This window comes from Triticum aestivum, chromosome 7B (assembly GCF_018294505.1).
Source record: "Triticum aestivum cultivar Chinese Spring chromosome 7B, IWGSC CS RefSeq v2.1, whole genome shotgun sequence".
In the NCBI taxonomy this organism is placed as follows: Eukaryota; Viridiplantae; Streptophyta; class Magnoliopsida; order Poales; family Poaceae; genus Triticum; species Triticum aestivum.
This window is the reverse complement of record NC_057813.1, coordinates 602,112,862-602,129,982: the sequence shown is the minus strand read 5'-3', so window position 1 is coordinate 602,129,982 and position 17,121 is coordinate 602,112,862. Positions and strand designations below refer to the sequence as shown.

The window sequence follows — 17,121 nt, the reverse complement described above, 5'->3', positions numbered from 1 at the left end:
CACCCGCGACCGCCCCAAATCGGAAACCCAAACCCAACCCAAACAACCCAGCCCATGGGCGCTCCAGCACCACCGCAGATTCCGCCGGACAGCCACGGAGACCCTCGACACATGCCCCCATCGCCCCTCCCCCGCCACCGCCCCTGCCCCCATTGCCCACCTCGCCTCTTTGATTAAAAGGATCTTCATACAAAATTTACAGATTCAAAATAGTATGATTTTTTATCTGTGTTTTATCATGTTTCTTTTACTTCAATCAGCAAAGATATCTGAGTTGGAGTGCATTTCACCAAGACAATCTTTTAATTATTTTACATACATATACAAACATATATAATCAAATTCTACTTTGTCATATTGTTTGGTGTTATGCAGACTACCAAACAACATCTGAGCATGTCCCATATCATACGTACACCAAACACACATCTCAACTCCTACTTGCATGAGCTCAACCAGGCCAGTCCCAACCAAAACTCCTTCATGCGATCCAGGCAGGATGCACCAACGGAACCAAACACGCCCGGATTTCACACGAGTCGGTATCCCGTGAGAGCGGATAGACACCGGTCGCCGTGAGAGTCCCGGCCGACAACGACGCCGCGGCCACCCCAAATCGGAAACCCAAACCCAAACAACTCAGCCCACGGGCGCCCGAGCACCACCGCAGATTCCGCCGGACGGCGACGGAAACCCTCGACGCAGGCCCCCATCGCCCCTCCCCCCGCCGCCGCCGCCCCTCCCGTTGCCTGCCCGCCCGCGCCGCGCCCATGGCCGCCTCCTACTACAACCCGCCGCCTGCCAGGACCTCCTACGCTACCCTGCCCCCTCCCCCGCCGGGCACCTCTTCGTACGGCACGTATCGCCAACACGAGCACGCCTACCTCGCGGCGCACCCGCCGCCCGCGTATGGCGGCTACTTCGACCGCGCGGAGCCCCTGGCGCCGCCGCGCGACGAGCTGCGCACCCTCTTCATCGCCGGCCTCCCCGCCGACGTCAAGCCCCGCGAGGTCTACAACCTTTTCCGCGACTTCCCCGGCTACGTCTCCTCCCACGTACGCTCCGGCAAATCCACCCAGGTTTGACCCCCCCAACGGCCCTTCCACTCAACTCTAGGGTTTGCAGACTTGGTCCTTGGATATTGTACTTAACCCAACCTGATTTTTCTGCGCTGCAGTCGTATGCGTTTGCTGTGTTTGCAGATCAGCCGTCTGCGCTAGCTGCAATGAGTGTCACAAATGTAAGATCTCAACTCGCCATGATTAAGCATCGCATCCAGTTATGCTTTCCCCATTATTACAATTGATCTCACTACCATGTGATTTCAATGTTTCGAAACCGAGTTTCTGTGTCAGAAGTTATGCTGGAAAATACTCCCTCCGTAAACTAATAGTATAAGAGTGTTTAGATCACTAAAATAGTGATCTAAACACTGTTATATTAGTTTACAAAGGGAGTAATCTTTAATGTCAAGTTATCAACTTTGTGAGTGCCGATTCTCTGAATCACTTATTTTTTTTACAGGGATTGACATTTGACCTTGAGAAGAACTGTTCTATCCATGTAGATCTTGCAAAATCTAATTCAAGATCAAACTCATCAAAGCGCCCCAGATCAGGTTGCATACTTTGTTCTTTTATGTTATATGACCATTGGTTATTCTGCTGTTGTTCACAACCTTTCCTTTTTGCTTAGATTATGAGGATTTCCCTAAATCTACTGGGAAAAAAGCTAGAAGTCCAAGGGGACGTCCTGATTCAGGTATTATTCAAGTAGCTTGGGAATAGTGTTTTTTTTTTCTTTCTATTTTTTACACTAGATTGATCTATCCACTACCATGTATTCATGTTGGTGGTTGGTCACTACAGCTTCATCTCAGTCACATGAGCAATGCATACACTGTTCAAAATCCACGATTCTGTACCAACTGCTAAAATGATTCCCCTCACTGTGGAACTCCTATCATTGTTATCCTATTGTTTTCTTTAAGTTCATATCGAATTACGCTTATTATCTGCACTTCATATCCTCGGTGGAATGCACTTCATCTTTGCAAAACACTCACCTTGCACATCTTTGGCACATTGCGCCATATCAGGTGCTGGAAGCAATATTCACATGTCCGGAATGGGTAATTCTTCACACAGCTTGAATGGCTATCCTGCACAAAGGTTATGGCACACTCTTGAGCACAGTCTTATTATGTGATTTTGTTAGGACAATCAGCCTTAAGTTATCCCGTGGTTGATACTAGAAAGAAGACGCCAACACTAGGACATCTACATTCTGGAAATGTCATAACACTAACTAATTCCGTTTTCAACTTGCAGTTATACAGATTTTGGTTCTAGTGCTGCTTTCAGCAAGGTGAGTTGATTCTTGCATCTTCATATGCGTATCTCAATCAGGAACGAGGTCTGTCGGATTAAAGTAATAAACCAAGATATTCAAATAGTGATCCTAATTTCAGCTGCTTGTAGTTTCATATGAGGAGGCTTTTCTATATTTCTTGATCATTTCTCCTTGACTGACTTCTCTGAAAATTTAGGTGTTAGTTTGGACATAAGATTTTAACTATACCAGTCAACTGTGAAGTTTGAACAATTGCTGCAAAGCTTATTAAGCTTACCTTTCTCTTTAATCAAGGAATTAGGATTTAGGAAGGCTGGTTGGAAAACTTTGATAAACAATCTCATGTTTTTTTGTGAACAAGGAGAGCAAAATCAAATATTTGGGCAATACAAATTGATACTCTTTATTTTTCCTTGTTTTTTGGGATTAGGCGCAAGGTTAACTTGTTTTTGTATGTGCACTTACCTGCAGGATCCAGCAATATTTGCTCCTCAAAATAATCCGCCATGTCCTACCCTTTTTGTTGCAAATCTCGGTCAGACTGTTTCTGATCGTGAGCTGAATGATGTTTTCTCAAGGTATGGCCTAAAAACCTTATGATATGCGATAAATAGTAATTGTGTTTTAATAAGCTTCATGTTCAGTTGTGAGGGATTCATAAAGCTGAAGATGCAAAACAAGTTCGGATCACCAGTTGCATTTGTTGATTTCAAGGTATCATCAACAAAATTGTCATTCTACTTTATTGTGATTTATTTTATTTGTATAATAATTACAATTATATATTAATGAAGTATATAGTACTTATGACAAGGAGCTACAGTGCTATGCTATATCTTCCTAAACGGGTGATAAAATTGAGCTTTTGTTCTTTTGTGTCCATCGCTAGTTATCTTGATTGCACATGCTTAATTGAGACAATCTTAACTTGTTACTACAAAAACTCGCCTTCTATTGTGCTCTGTTTGACGATGTCTATCCAGCCTTTTTTACATAACCAATAAGGACTATCTCTAAAACTGATTCCTTCTTGGTGGTAAAATTACGTGAAGACTTTACTTTTCCATTTTATTTGAGTCCAAGAATTTTGAACCAAGAAGATGCAATCGTTCTGTGTTCGGTCATTTTCAGTTAAGTGGGTATTGAGAGGAAAACATATCATATTTGTGTGATAATCTATGTTAACAGAAAGCAAAGAAGGAAAACAAAATACTTAGACTATGTTACTTCTTACAATATGGATGGTTCCAGCTTGACTGTTATTTCACGAGAGGTCACTTTAATGAATGTGGGATCTGGCCTTGCATTTTTTAGATAGGGCTCCCTCATGGCATTCTTGCTCTTGCATTTGGAAGTTGAATCAGGATTTGCTACCTATATATTTTAATGTTCCTTTGTGTCGTGAATAAATGGTATTGACCGCGTGCTACATAGTGCATTCTTCATATGTAGGCAGTACACAAAATTATTGTGATGAAATAGTTGCAAATGACTATGCCATTGCTTAATGACTTGGTACACAAAATTATTGTGATGAAATAGTTGCAAATGACTATGCCATTGCTTAATGACTTGGTATTTCCATTCCTGCTATCACTTAAAATTTTAGAGAGTTAATCGCAAAGTGTAATTTTCTTCATACAGGATGATCACAGTTCAACTGAAGCCCTGAAACGTCTTCAAGGAGCTATTCTACATTCATCATCTGGCGAGGGCATGCGTTTAGAGTATCCTACACCCGGACATCATTTTACTTCCTTGCTGTTATATCTAGTTGCAGATCCTTTTTGTAGGATCATTTGGTTGCTTCCAACTAAAAGTATCAAATTTGGCATCCCTAATCTTTCAGTTACATCACCAGCTCACCGACGCAAAATGGTCTATGAAATGGAGTCTAATTTTGATTCATGTTGGTTTGGTCTTACTCTCACCTGAACCACTGAGTCAGTGTGCAAGCTGAATCTTACCTGCACATGCTACCAGTCAAGCAATTACTATTTGTCTTGACCAATGACATATCTAGACAATGATTATGAGTAATTATATTGATGATATAATAGAGCTTATAAGAGTAACTAACTACATTATCCTTATTTTCCACTCATACTTTCCCACTGTGTTTTATGGTGCAGTTATGTATATATTCCCTTAACATGTGTTAGATATGCTAAATCCCGGATGGGCCTTCGCAAGCAGCGTGACAGCCGGTCCTAAATGCAGTGGAGGGTGGTGTTCGTCGTTGGCTGGCGCTCAATTGCTGTTCAGTCCGATGCCGTAATGTCTGCGGTGGAATGCCCTTGCTCGTGATGTGTTAGGTTATGGAAGGTCTTTCGGTTGCATAACATGATGTAATTGATTTTAGCTGTATCGCCTAGTTCTGATTTGCACTACAACTCGCTCTTGGATAGTTGGATATCCTGTTTCTGCATCCTGTATAATATTTCAGCCACGCGTTCCCTTCAGTTGAACTCTTAATTCAGAGTGTTGTTTAAAATGGGTAGAGGGGTATTATTCAGAAGGTTCAGACTTGAGACAGTGGTGTACCATGGGTGGTCTGTTTCGGATGTTTGTACGAGTTTGCCAATGTGTTAGCTTCAGCCCGTGTACAGAGAGTATGGGACTGGATGAAACTTCTATAACTTCAAGTCCTAGTCAGTGTTTCCAGTCCGAGCCGTGGTTTGATTCCTTCAGGTCACGACAGCAGGGACTACACTACAGAATCGCGGACGGCATGATGGAGAATTATCTCCGTGGGCGGCTCTACGTCCTCCAAACTCCGTCCGGTGACCTGCTGCAGGTTCGCAGAAATGCCCAACTCATCCTAGATACGGACGATGAGGAGACCATGCACGGATGTGATGACTAGCGGCATAGTGATAGTGTTACACAGGGTTGATCTGGCAGCGAAAGAGCTCGTGTTGATGGATGGCTTGCATGGTCAGGCGCCGTTTCTTGGGTGCGGCCAGTCGCAGTGCCTTGGCGCCCATGAAATTCCACGGTTGAAGCCCAATTGCGCCTATTTCACTGATGATGAGAAATGTGTTTGGAAGTACATCTGAGAATGATCGCCGGGACATAGGGTATTATCAACTTGGAAATGACATAACATATGCAGCCAAATTTCCTTACGTGATAGTATGTGTTAGGCTACCGAGGCCTTTCGGCTGCATACAACATGATGTAATCGAGTTTAGGCCATGGAGGTCCTGCCAACTAAGTGCGGAATTCAGAGTGCTTATGTTTAAGAACACGTTATTATGTACTCCCTCCGTTTCAAAATATAAGTCTTTCTAGAGATTTCACTATGAACCACATACGGATGTACTCCCTCCGTTCCTAAATGTAAGTCTTTATAGAGATTCCACTATGAAACGCATACGGATGTATATAGATGCATTTTAAGTTTAAATTCATTCGTTTTGCTCCGTATGTAGTCCACCAAGTGGAATCTCTATAAAGACTTATATTTAGAAACGGAGGAAGTATATAGATGTATTTTAGAGTGTAGATTCACTCATTTTACTTCGTATGTAGTCTATAATGAAATCTCTACAAAAACTTATATTTAGGAACGGAGGGAGTACTAATAGTGCTAAACTGAATTCCTTGTTCATGCACGTTGATCCAAGCCACACTAGAAACATGGATCAATGAAGCATTATCATTTGTACAAAAGAGGAGAGCAATGAATCTGCATCTGGGATTTCCCACTTTTATTCTCACCCTTGCAAACAAGAACACATAGTCGGCATTTAAACTCTTGTACGGAGGGAGTATTTTCGGACGGAGGGAGTACTAAAATAAAGTTTGACTCTTTTATTTGATTGCTCCTTGATCTGTTTTTTCCAACGTGGCGGGCCCCACTCAGGCTCATTTAAACTCATGATCTTTTATGTGATAAAATTCCACCTGCGTGTAATGTTTGGTCGTTCAGGTGGCCGTAACCGTCCACAAAAATAACCAAGGTGATTTGTTCCCTTTGAGAAGGAAGCAAACTCTTGCACATCCGGACGGCGGGCTTCAGAAGAAGAAGAAAACGGGTCCGTCCCTCACGGTGACGGTTGGCGTACATCACGGAGGGGCGATTTCGAGGCGATCCCGATCTACTAGGCCTCTCGTCCTCGTCAGTGCCGCCGGTCGCCGCCCTTCGCCTAGCCTGCTTCCGCAACGCCGGTTCCCCATCCACCATAAACCTTCCGCGAGCTAGGGATCGCGGTCGTACACCACGAGTCAGTCCCTAGGGTTTCCTGTTTCCTGTGCGTGGGAGGTGAGCAGCAGTAATGGAGGATGTTGAAGGACTGATGAGGGGTTTGAAGTTGACGGCGGCGGAGAGAAGGGGCCTGAAGATCGGGGAGGCGGAAAGGGGGAAGTCAGATGCGTGGGCACTTGATGATCCTCAAGCTGTAGGGAAGCTGTTTTCTGAAAAACCAACGCCTGCAGGGGTAGTAGGCCAGACCTTGGGGAGGATATGGTGCCCAATCAAGGGCCTGGAGTGTACAGAACTGGAAACCAACATCTTCCTGTTCACGTTCCGACAATCGTCGGGTTGGAGGCGAGCCCTTGAGGAGGGCCCATGGTGGTTCGACAAACAGCTACTGGTCATGGAAGAGTTCGATGCGAACAAAACGGTGGAGGAGTACGAGTTTAATCTCATCCCTATGTGGATCCGTGTCTTTGGTCTACCCCTTGGGTGCATGAATAGGGCCACGGGGGAGCGGATTGGTGCTGACTTTCATGAACTGGTGGATGTGGACAAGGTTGTCAGAATCGTGATTTTGAATCGAATCGGAGCTCCGATGGTAGGATCGCAAATCGTAGAATCTTCACTATCAGGATCGTAGAAACGTAGATTCTATGAACTAAAATCGTAGAATCATAGAGCTTAGTTTGGATCGTAAAATCGTAGAATCGTATAACAGAATCGCGATTCTGACAACCTTGGATGTGGATGTCGGTCATGACGGAAAGGCAATGGGGAAGTATCTTCGGGTTAAGGTTAAGTTGGATATCAACGAGCCCCTCATGAGGGGTTTTGTGCTGGAAAGAGATAGGAAGGAGGTAAATAAGGATGAAACATCTATGGAGGAAGGGGAGGAGAGCTTGAAAAAGAAGAAGAAGAAGGACCTCCTTTGGTGTCGATTTGAATACGAGCATATGCCTGATTTTTGCTATACTTGTGGTGTGATTGGACATGGTGAGAAAGACTGCATGAAGAAGCCTGTTAGGGGAGAACCGCCGCAATTCGGCCCATGGATGAGGGCGGAAGAGAGCAATAAAAAGGGGGAGGAGGGCAGTAATGGGAGGTGGGAGGAGAGGAGGGGAAACTATGACAGGAAGAGTCTCAGTGGAGGTAGGAGAAGCCAAGGAAGCCATGGTGATATAAGGCAGTACAGTTGGGGGAAAGGGTCAAAAGGCTTGGGCAGTAGCGCACCATCTTGGAGGAAGGATGATACGTCCAAGAGCAGTGGCAAAAGTTCAGCTGGTGAGGAAAAGGAGGTCACGAGCCCTCTGAAACTAACAGACAATAATGAAAAATCGGCAAATAGCAAGGCAGCAAAACACCTCCAGTTTGGGTCATCGCCAAAGGACCAATACGAGAACGAGCAGATCAACATGGCAGTCGACCTGCCGACCAATCAAAGTACCCTTGGGGGAGATCAAGCAAGCACTGAGGAGGGGGAAAGACGTAATACGTCTGAAGAAAACAGGGTGGAGGGAGCTGGGAATGGTGTGGGGAAGGGGGTGTCAGCTGGTAGCAATGGGAAGGGGAGTAGTGGGAAGAAGTTCAGAAGGAAGCCACGGGTGGAGGGGGTTAGTCCGCAGGAGAGTCTAGGAGTGAAATTGGGGAAGCGAGAGGGGGAGAAGATGGATATTGATGATGAAAATAATGCCAAGAAGGGTAGAGGTGGAGGCGAGAATGGTCATACGCTAGTACCGCAGGAGGCAACAGTGCAGGTTGCTATTGTAGGTAATAACGCACTCAACATATCGGCCGGGCTGTTGGACCAGCCCCGCCGAGAGCAATGAAAATCATCAGTTGGAACTGCCGGGGTCTCGGGAATGGTCCGGCAGTTCGATCTCTTCTCGAGCTGGGAAGAGTGGAGGATCCCGATATTCTGTTCCTATGTGAGACAAGAATGAAGGAGAAGGAGTTGGGAAGGTTTAGGTGGTCGTTGGGGCTCGCCAACATGATAGCGTGGAAGGATGAGAGTAGTGGTAGAGGAGTAGCTATGTTCTGGCGAAAAGGCCTTGATGTTTCCTTGAGATCGTACGGAAGAAGGCATGTGGATGTGGATATTGCCGGGGAGAATGGATTGGTATGGTGTCTAACCGGGGCCCATGGTGAATCTGCTATGGACAGAAAGAAAGAAACCCGGAAGTTACTGAGAATTCTGAAGCAACATCACCAAACAGGTAGACCATGGCTATGCATTGGCGACTTTAATGAAATATTGACAAGCAGTGAGAAGATCGGCGGTGCGGATCGCCCACAAAGATACCTTGATGATTTTCGCCAAGCTCTGAACTATTGTGAACTAGGAGATACAGGTTTTGAAGGCGACATGTTTACGTGGAGGAACCACAGCAGGGAAATGCGTACTTATATATGTGAGAGATTAGACCGTGCTACAGCAAATGTTGAGTGGTGCGAGACCTTTCCAAGTTATGTGGTGCTTAATGGCGAACCGCGTCACTCTGATCATAGGCCTGTCATTGTCTATCTGGAGGGGAAGGATAAGGGATGGAAGAGAGGAGAACGGATTTTTCGGTTCGAGGCCAGTTGGTTGCAGGAGGAAGGATGCCAGGAAGTGGTAAAGGAGGCTTGGGAAGCTGGCTGTAGAGAAGGGGCTGGAGGTGTGGCCGAGGCACTCAAAGGAGTAGCACGTGATATGAGCACATGGAGTAGGAAGGTGGTGGGCGAATTGGATGGCAGAATTAAGAAGACACGTAATGATCTTGAGAAATGCATGCTCGAACCGGTCTCTGAAGCAAAGATCCGAGAGGAAGCACGACTTAGATGCTTGCTGGAGGAACTGAAGGAGAAAAAGCACACGCGGCTTCAGCAACGGGCACATATGTGGTGGCTTCATGGCGGGAGCAAAAATATCAAGTATTTGCAATCGGTTGCGTCGGCCAGGAAGAGATCAAATAAATTGAAGGAGATTAGGAGGGAGGATGGCACAGTGGTGGAGGAAGGAGAAGCACTAACTAATTATGTGTGTTCATTTTTTCAGGATTTGTTCACCTCATCCAACCGACACCGACTTTCTGAGCTGATTGATAAGGTTCAGCCACGAGTATCGAGCTCTATGAATGCAATCCTGGAGGCAGAATACACCCGGGAGGAAGTGAAAGCTGCACTTGACCACATTGGTGATCTAAAGGCCCCAGGACCGGACGGTATGCCGGCAATTGTATTGAAGCGTCATTGACACTTTATGGGAGACAAGATCGTAGAAGAAGTGTTGGCTGTGCTAAATGGGGGTGAATTCCCGGAAGGCTGGAATGACACAATGGTGGTACTGATCCCTAAGGTCAAGAATCCAAGGAGAATCAAGGACCTGCGTCCAATCAGCTTGTGTAATGTTGTTTACAAGATGGTTTCCAAAGTCCTAGCAAACAGACTCAAGTTGGTGCTACCTGAAGTCATCTCTGACAATCAGAGTGCTTTCGTCCCCGGAAGACTGATTACAGACAATGTACTTATAGCATATGAGGTCTCACATTACTTGATGAATAAGAGAAATGGTAAGAGTGGTGTTGCAGCTATCAAGGCAGACATGAGTAAAGCGTACGATAGAGCAGAATGGTGTTTCCTGGAGGCTATGCTATGCAAATTAGGATTCAGGAGGCAATGGATTGACCTGATCATGAAGTGTGTTAGGACAGTTCCATACCAAATAAAGGTTAATGGAGAGCTCACTCATCAGTTTAGTCCGTTGCGAGGTCTAAGGCAGGGCGACCCAATCTCTCCCTACTTGTTTGTTATTTGTGCGGAAGGATTATCTGCTCTGTTGCTGGATGCGGAAGAGAGAGGCACCATGCATGGGGTTAAGATCTGCCCACGGGCGCCATGTGTATCACACCTTCTCTTCGCCGATGACTCTATGCTCTTGATCAAAGCGGACCAGCAAGAAGCATCGGAGTTGCATGAAGTCCTTCAGTTGTATGAGGATTTCTCTGGCCAGTGTATCAATACTGAAAAATCTGCTATCATGTTCAGTCCAAACACTTGTGATAATGCTAGGAATTCTGTCAAGGCAGCGTTGGGCATACAGAGTGAAGAATGGAACGAAAAATATCTTGGACTGCCTGTCCATGTGGGACGTTCAAGGAAAAAGGCCTTCAACTACATAAAAAGAAACTTGTGTGGACGGGTGTATGGGTGGCAGGAGAAGCTCTTGGCGAAAGAAAGTAAGGAAGTGCTTGTGAAAGCCGTGGGACAGGCTATCCCGACCTTTGCTATGTCCTGCTTTGATCTAACCAAATCCTTTTGTACGGAGCTGAATACTCTGCTTGGTAAATTTTGGTGGAGCCAACAGGATAAGCAGAATGCTATGCACTGGATAAGTTGGGAGAAATTGGCTCAACCAAAAGCAATGTAAGGACTAGGCTTTCGAGACATGTACAACTTCAACTTAGCTATGCTGTCAAGGCAAGGCTGGCGGATCATACAAAATCCTACTAGCCTGTGTGCAAGGGTTCTAAAGGCTCGTTATTTTCCTAACTGCAGTATCTTCGAAGTCGAAGCCCATGATGGAATTTCTTACTCATGGCGCAGTATCTTACATGGCCTGGACCTTGTGAAGCAAGGGTACATTTGGAGGGTAGGGGACGGATCAAACATCAACATCTGGCAGGACCCATGGATACCTAGGCCCTGGTCACGACGGGTAATCACTCCAAAAGGTGCCAGCTTGCTTTCACGTGTCCATGAGCTAATTTGCCCGTTAACCGGTGATTGGGATGAGCGGCTCGTCAAAGACACCTTCTGTGCGGAGGATGCACAACACATACTGCAGATTCCGCTACGGGATGGGGTGGAGGACTTCATAGCGTGGCACTTCGATAGCAAGGGCATTCATTCTGTGAGAAGTGCGTACAAGCTACAGGTCGAGTTGGCAAAGCAGGAAAGAAACGGAGCGCCGACCTCGAGTACTTCGGGAGCTGGACAGCTTGAAGGGTGTAGTGACCCAACTTGGAAACGAATATGGAAACTGCCATGTCCGACGAAACTGCAGATGTTTATATTGGAGGATTAGACATGAATCTTTGGCTCTGTGCAACAATCTAGTGAGAAGGGGTATGAAATTGGAGAAACCATGTTGCTTCCTATGCGGCAGAGGAGAAGAGGATGGTGGACACCTATTCATAAAATGCAAGCTCGTCAAGGAGATATGGAGACACCTGGGGTTGGAGCAGGAGCGCAACCAGAAGGGATTAACAATGTGCATGCAATGCTTGATGCTCTTTGGGAACTGGAGGAGAAGAAGAGAGTGCTGATCATAACCTTCTGGTGGCACTGGTGGAATAATAGAAATAAAGTCCGAGAAGGAGAGCTACCAGTGCATGCAACAGAGCTTGTGAGACGCATTAGAAGTAATGCATTGGAGTATGAGCAGATCTTCTCGCCGGCTAAGGACAAAGTGTCCCCTGGGAGATGGCAGCCACCTGAGAGCAACGTGATCAAGTTTAACTTAGATGGGGCTTTCACCCCTGGGGAATCTTTTGGGGGATGGGGAGTTGTTGCTCGGGATAGCAGTGGACACGTGATTGTTGCGCGAGCTGGTCGACAGGAACACATCCATGATGCATTTGGCGCCGAGGTAAGCGCCATGGCTGCGGCAGTGTCGACAGCAGCTGAGCTTGAAGCCACTAGAGTTGCGTTTGAGACGGACTCAGAGCTGCTAGCTGATGCTTTGGATATCCGGAAAGCAGACTCCTCACCATATGCAGCGATCATCGAAGATATCAAGTTCCAGCTCAAGTTGTCGTTCTCCCAATGTCATGTGCGTGCCTGTCGACGGACTATGAATTCCGTGGCACATGAACTAGCTCAGATTGGTTGTAGTTGTTTGCCAAATATATGTATGGAATGGAACGACTCTGTACCGCCCAATGTGGCTGATCGCGTGCTGGGTGATATGCCCGGACGTCGTTAATCTATAAAGCTTTGCTTTACCCTAAAAAAAACTCTTGCACATCCACGTAGTACACAACTTGATGGCTTCTAATTGACTTTTGGACCCACACCCATGCACCATGCATGCTCCTTCACGTCCTGATTTAGGGGAATATAGAAACATAACTCCACACTTGCTCATTATTTGTACAACTGTGTCATGCTTAGATGTAGTGCCTACTAATCCATCTTCGTCTTGAAAAACGTCTGCAGCATATTCAGTACTAGATGAATACGTTGTTGTATCAACAGTGATCATCGCACTTAAATTACACGTGGCCATATCAACATTGATCAATGAAACATCATAATTTGGGTTTGTTTATAACTCACTCTACTAAGACTTAACGAAGTCCCAGTCGAGTGACATCATCATAGCTGTAGTGTTATGAGTGGCATGACTAGATGCTACAGCCGACAACAAAAATGTTGCAAGCATGCTGCAAGCAAGACAACAAACGCTACAATCGTTGTGACTATATGCTGCAACCAACGACAAAGTTTTTGCAAGCAGGCTACAAGCAACACAACAGACACTACAACCGTTGGGACTATTTGTTGCAACTATCAATGGCGGATGTGTGACCGATGGGACGACATGCTACGATCGACGAGGGCAGATGCTAGAATCAGCAAGACAGATGCTGCAACCGATAGAAAGATATGTTGCAAACAGTGGTACAAAATGCTGAAGGTCCGTTGAACGGTGCTCAGCCAGGACAAATCTTCATGCAAAGATCTAACGGCTATGTAGTCGACTGGGACTTGGTTAAATCTCTGTCGACTAAGACTTGATTAAATCTTGGTCGACAGAGTTTTAGCAAACCGGTTAATTTATACCACTGTAAATATATTTTCAGGTTGCTCTACTAGTACTAGTCACAAGTCACAAAGCAAGGAAAAACTGACGAAGTGCCGGAGCACACAAAGCATGAAGAGAGCCTCGTCTGCGGAATGGGAAGCGTCATCTCTTCTCCTATTTCTTACTTCGTCAGCAATTTAAGCTCTTGTACGATTTCAGGGCATCGGTCAGCAAAGTTTGCTTCTTTCATGAACATTTTTTCTTGCATGAACAGATAACAAACTCGTGCAAAGCTCCAAAGTCATGAACAATTTTGCTTGCATGAGCAGATAAGCAAATTGGTTTTATTTTTCAGACAAAGATAAGCAAATTCACGCAAGGCTCCAACTTCATCGACAAGCATTTCATCACCATGTTCCAACAAGCATTCACGCCTCGTCTCTCCTCTCTGCTTTCTTGAGGCTCGCCGGCTAGAGCCTCACGTCACGGAGCCCGTTCTGCTTCCCGGACGAGCGGAGCAGCTCCTCCGCCGTGACGGTCCGGTAGCGCGGCAGGCCACCCCCGTCCATGACCACCGGGGCGCACACCGTAGCTCCCTTGGCCCTGAAGAAGCACGCCACCGACATCCGGGGCCCCACGCTGTTGGCCACCACGCGGTGCGCGACGCTCCGGAACCTGTCGTTGGACACCAGCTGCAGGAAGTCGCCGACGTTCACCACCAGCGCCCCCGGCACCGCCGGCACGTCGGCCCACGCGGCGGACATGTTCCCTTCGTCGTCCTCGACGTCCGTGAGCACCTGGAGTCCGCCGACGCCGTCCTGGAGCAGCACGGTGAGGAAGCCGGGGTCGTTGTGCCTGACGGCGCCCAGCGTCAGGTGCGGCTCCGGGCATGCCGGGTAGTAGTGGCCGGCGACGCTGAGCGTCTCCAGGCAGCCGGCCTCCTCCTCCAGGTACCCGCGCCGCACGCCCAGGGCCTCCGACAGCAGCTCGAAGAGCGCGCGCCCCAGCATCCGCATCTGCGCCGTGTACTTCGGTGCGACGCCCCTGCACGCCGGCGGGAGGACCTCCTCCTCCTCGCCCGGCGCCAGCTGGTCCACGTCGTCCATGTAGATGGTGTCGCGCCACTTGCCCAGCAGCGTCCGGAAGAGGTCGGCGTTGCAGTTGTAGCGCACGCGCCGCCCGGCGTCCCGCGTGTAGTAGGGCGCCTTGGCCTCCGCGGGCTCCTCGTTGAACCGCCGCACCGCCGCCAGCATCCCCGACATGGCCGCCTCCGGCACGCCGTGGTTCACCAGCTGGAAGAAGCCCGCCGTCCGCGCCGCCTCCCTCACCGCGCCGACCACCTCCGAGCGGGGACCCGAGAGGTCGACGACCGGGATGGCGGCGACCTTGGTGCACGGGGAGAGCGGGTCGGGAGGGTGGCGGAAGATGTCCGGGACGGCCTTGACGCCGGCGTCCACGAGGCCCTTCACGCCGGCCTTGGTCTCGTCGAAGGCCTTGAGGGCGGCGAGGCGGTCGGAGGCCATGGTGGATGGATGGATGAACTCACGCGAAGCAGGCCAGCTAGTTATAGCACGGCCGGTGCACTCACGTTTCACGTACTTGTACCCGTAGACGACGAGCCGGTGGGTGGGTGATGGATCCATCGTCCATGTGGAGTTCTGCAGGGCTGGGCAGCTGGCGTGGGCCGTGGACGTGGACGGATCACATGCGATCTGCATGCCTTGTCTCCATCGTTGCCGCGTAGACATGCATGCATCAATCGCGTGCCAGTCATGGCCGCCACCTAGTATTGGCACGGGTGGCGCCGTCGATTTGGAATCTGAAAACAACCGGACCACCCTTTGGTACTGGCCGGTGCAACGATTTCACGAGCGCCTTGTCTCTATGGTAAGAGCTGAGAACCGTGCACATGGTGCGGGTACGTATGGGCTACCACACTACTATGGCAAAGACACAGCTAGCTAGCACGTTTGGTATGGGTAAGTTGCGTGGAAATGACAATGACGCGGTCGGTTTTTCTGGAAGATGAAGGCGAGAGTGCGCCGTCGATGGAGAGACGGGGAGTGTTAAGAGTAATCTTGAGCTATGTCTGTGCAAAGTCAGTGGCAATTTGAGTCAGATTTGTGCACGTGGTCTTGGCTGAGTCATGGCAGAGTTAGTATTTATAGTAGATAACGTGACAAACTTTAGTAGTAGTAGCTACCGTGTTGTCCTTATCTTTTTCGCGAATACGCAAGATGCGTATCATTCCATTGATAGGTAGAAAACAAGAGTGACAGAATTACACGGGTATCACTTTACCACGTACGCATAGTTGGCGTGGGAAAGTGGTACATGAGCAGAATAGATGGGGGTGCTCGGCCCCAACCTAGCTATCTACACATCAGGGAGGCATAAAGTTTGCAATGTCCTTAGCCCAGGCAGAAGCCCACGCCCGAGCGTCGTCCTTGATGACCTTTCCGCAAGGCCGTCCTTATCGTGTGCTAGTAGTAACAAGTGGTCTTCGTGTTAGGTTAGGCATTAGTAACCGACTAGGCGACTAGAAGCAACGTACCACCCAATCTACCCAGAATTACAAATGGCACGTCAAAAGATCTCGTGTGTGCGTGTGTTCGTGTTTTCGATGTGATCAGCGGCCAGCCGTGGGGCAATGGGGACGACTAGGCTAGCCACGTAGTTATCTGTGGAGGGGAGTTAGACTTAGAGGTTCACGGGTACGGATGGTCATTGGAGCGTGCCAGGGATGGTTGGGGCGGAGAAGGCGGCTCAGGCAGAGCGGGGCAACATGGCAGCGGGACCCCTACCGTGAGTAGTGGGGGGCAATGGTTGGGTTGTTGGCAGCGAGCGGACAGGTGAAAGAAGAAGGTGATCGATGGGAGGAGGAAGAAGAAGGCTACGAAAGATAGGGCAGAAAATCAACTGGGGTAACAAATAAATTTTTTTAAGCAACTTGGATATGGTCTAGCCCTTTAATTTCTTTTTGCAATTGGCAATGCCTTTGATTTCAACCTTTGAGAGTATGGAAAGCAAGGGAAGTTGTCGACGACATGCAACAACAACGGAGGTAGATTGGAGAGACCTTGCCGGAGAAGCTAGCGTTAGGGACAGAGGATCGGGGGTTACGGTATCGGGCGCGAACCACCACACTACTTTTTCTGAATGATCCATAACTTTATTCATACGCGATAATTATAGACACAATGCCTCAAATTGTAGATTCAAGAGAGTACAAAGTAACTCTTATATCTATACTTCAAATGCACCAGCATCTTCTCCCCGCAAAGATAAAATAAAATGCACCAGCATCCTCTCTTGCCTCGCGGTCATGCATACGACTCTTGGATGGAGCTCATGGCCACCTTCATCCATGTCAGTGGAAGGGAAAGAGGTGCGGCTATTCATCAGTAGAAACACGAAGGGGGAAGAGATTGCTAATATCTATGTGCGTTTATTTGAAACATTAGGTAGTTTTTTTTGCGAGGAAAACATTAGGTGGTTAACCCGGCCCTGGTGGAAGGATTAATGTTGGCAATGGGAAGAGCAACCGAAGGGTACGGTATGGAAAATACGGCTGTAGATCGACTAGCCTATTTGTTGAGAGGGGAGCACCGAACCGAGTTGTGGTTGCAGGATGCCCCGAGTTGTGGTTGCAGGATGCCCCTGATGTGTCCCGACTCCCTGTGCCCGACCCCTCCCGACTCCTCCCGTGTCGCCCCTGCGCGGTGACCGGGGGAACCCTAGCGCCGCTGCTTCCTCGTCCCTTCCCCGACCTCTCCTCCTCGCC

The 17,121-nt window shown here is 48.1% G+C and overlaps 2 protein-coding genes across 2 annotated transcripts; one reads left to right on the top strand and one right to left on the bottom strand.

Annotated features, from left to right (window-relative positions):
- Positions 1-501: 501 nt before the first annotated feature.
- On the top strand, positions 502-4,949 carry LOC123158298 (U2 small nuclear ribonucleoprotein B''). The gene is made up of 10 exons (XM_044576345.1): positions 502-1,079; positions 1,178-1,240; positions 1,525-1,618; positions 1,696-1,761; positions 2,099-2,171; positions 2,331-2,367; positions 2,824-2,930; positions 2,997-3,066; positions 3,997-4,079; positions 4,515-4,949. Exons 1-10 carry the CDS (start codon positions 771-773, stop codon positions 4,564-4,566), a joined length of 954 nt encoding a protein of 317 aa, XP_044432280.1. The 5' UTR covers positions 502-770; the 3' UTR covers positions 4,567-4,949.
- An 8,689-nt stretch (positions 4,950-13,638) lies between these two features.
- LOC123158092 (DIBOA-glucoside dioxygenase BX6-like) lies at positions 13,639-15,070 on the bottom strand. The gene has a single exon (XM_044576219.1). The coding sequence runs from the start codon at positions 15,053-15,055 to the stop codon at positions 13,808-13,810; it is 1,248 nt and encodes a 415-aa protein (XP_044432154.1). The 5' UTR covers positions 15,056-15,070; the 3' UTR covers positions 13,639-13,807.
- Positions 15,071-17,121: the final 2,051 nt, after the last annotated feature.

Excerpts from the sequence above, each read along its gene's own strand:
- LOC123158298 (XM_044576345.1), top strand. The coding sequence starts at position 771 with ATGGCCGCCTCCTACTACAACCCGCCGCCTGCCAGGACCTCCTACGCT. Across the intron at positions 2,172-2,330 it reads AATGGCTATCCTGCACAAAG|TTATACAGATTTTGGTTCTA; the intron begins GTTATGGCACAC and ends TTCAACTTGCAG. Across the intron at positions 3,067-3,996 it reads TTGCATTTGTTGATTTCAAG|GATGATCACAGTTCAACTGA; the intron begins GTATCATCAACA and ends TTCTTCATACAG.
- LOC123158092 (XM_044576219.1), bottom strand. The coding sequence starts at position 15,055 with ATGCAGATCGCATGTGATCCGTCCACGTCCACGGCCCACGCCAGCTGC.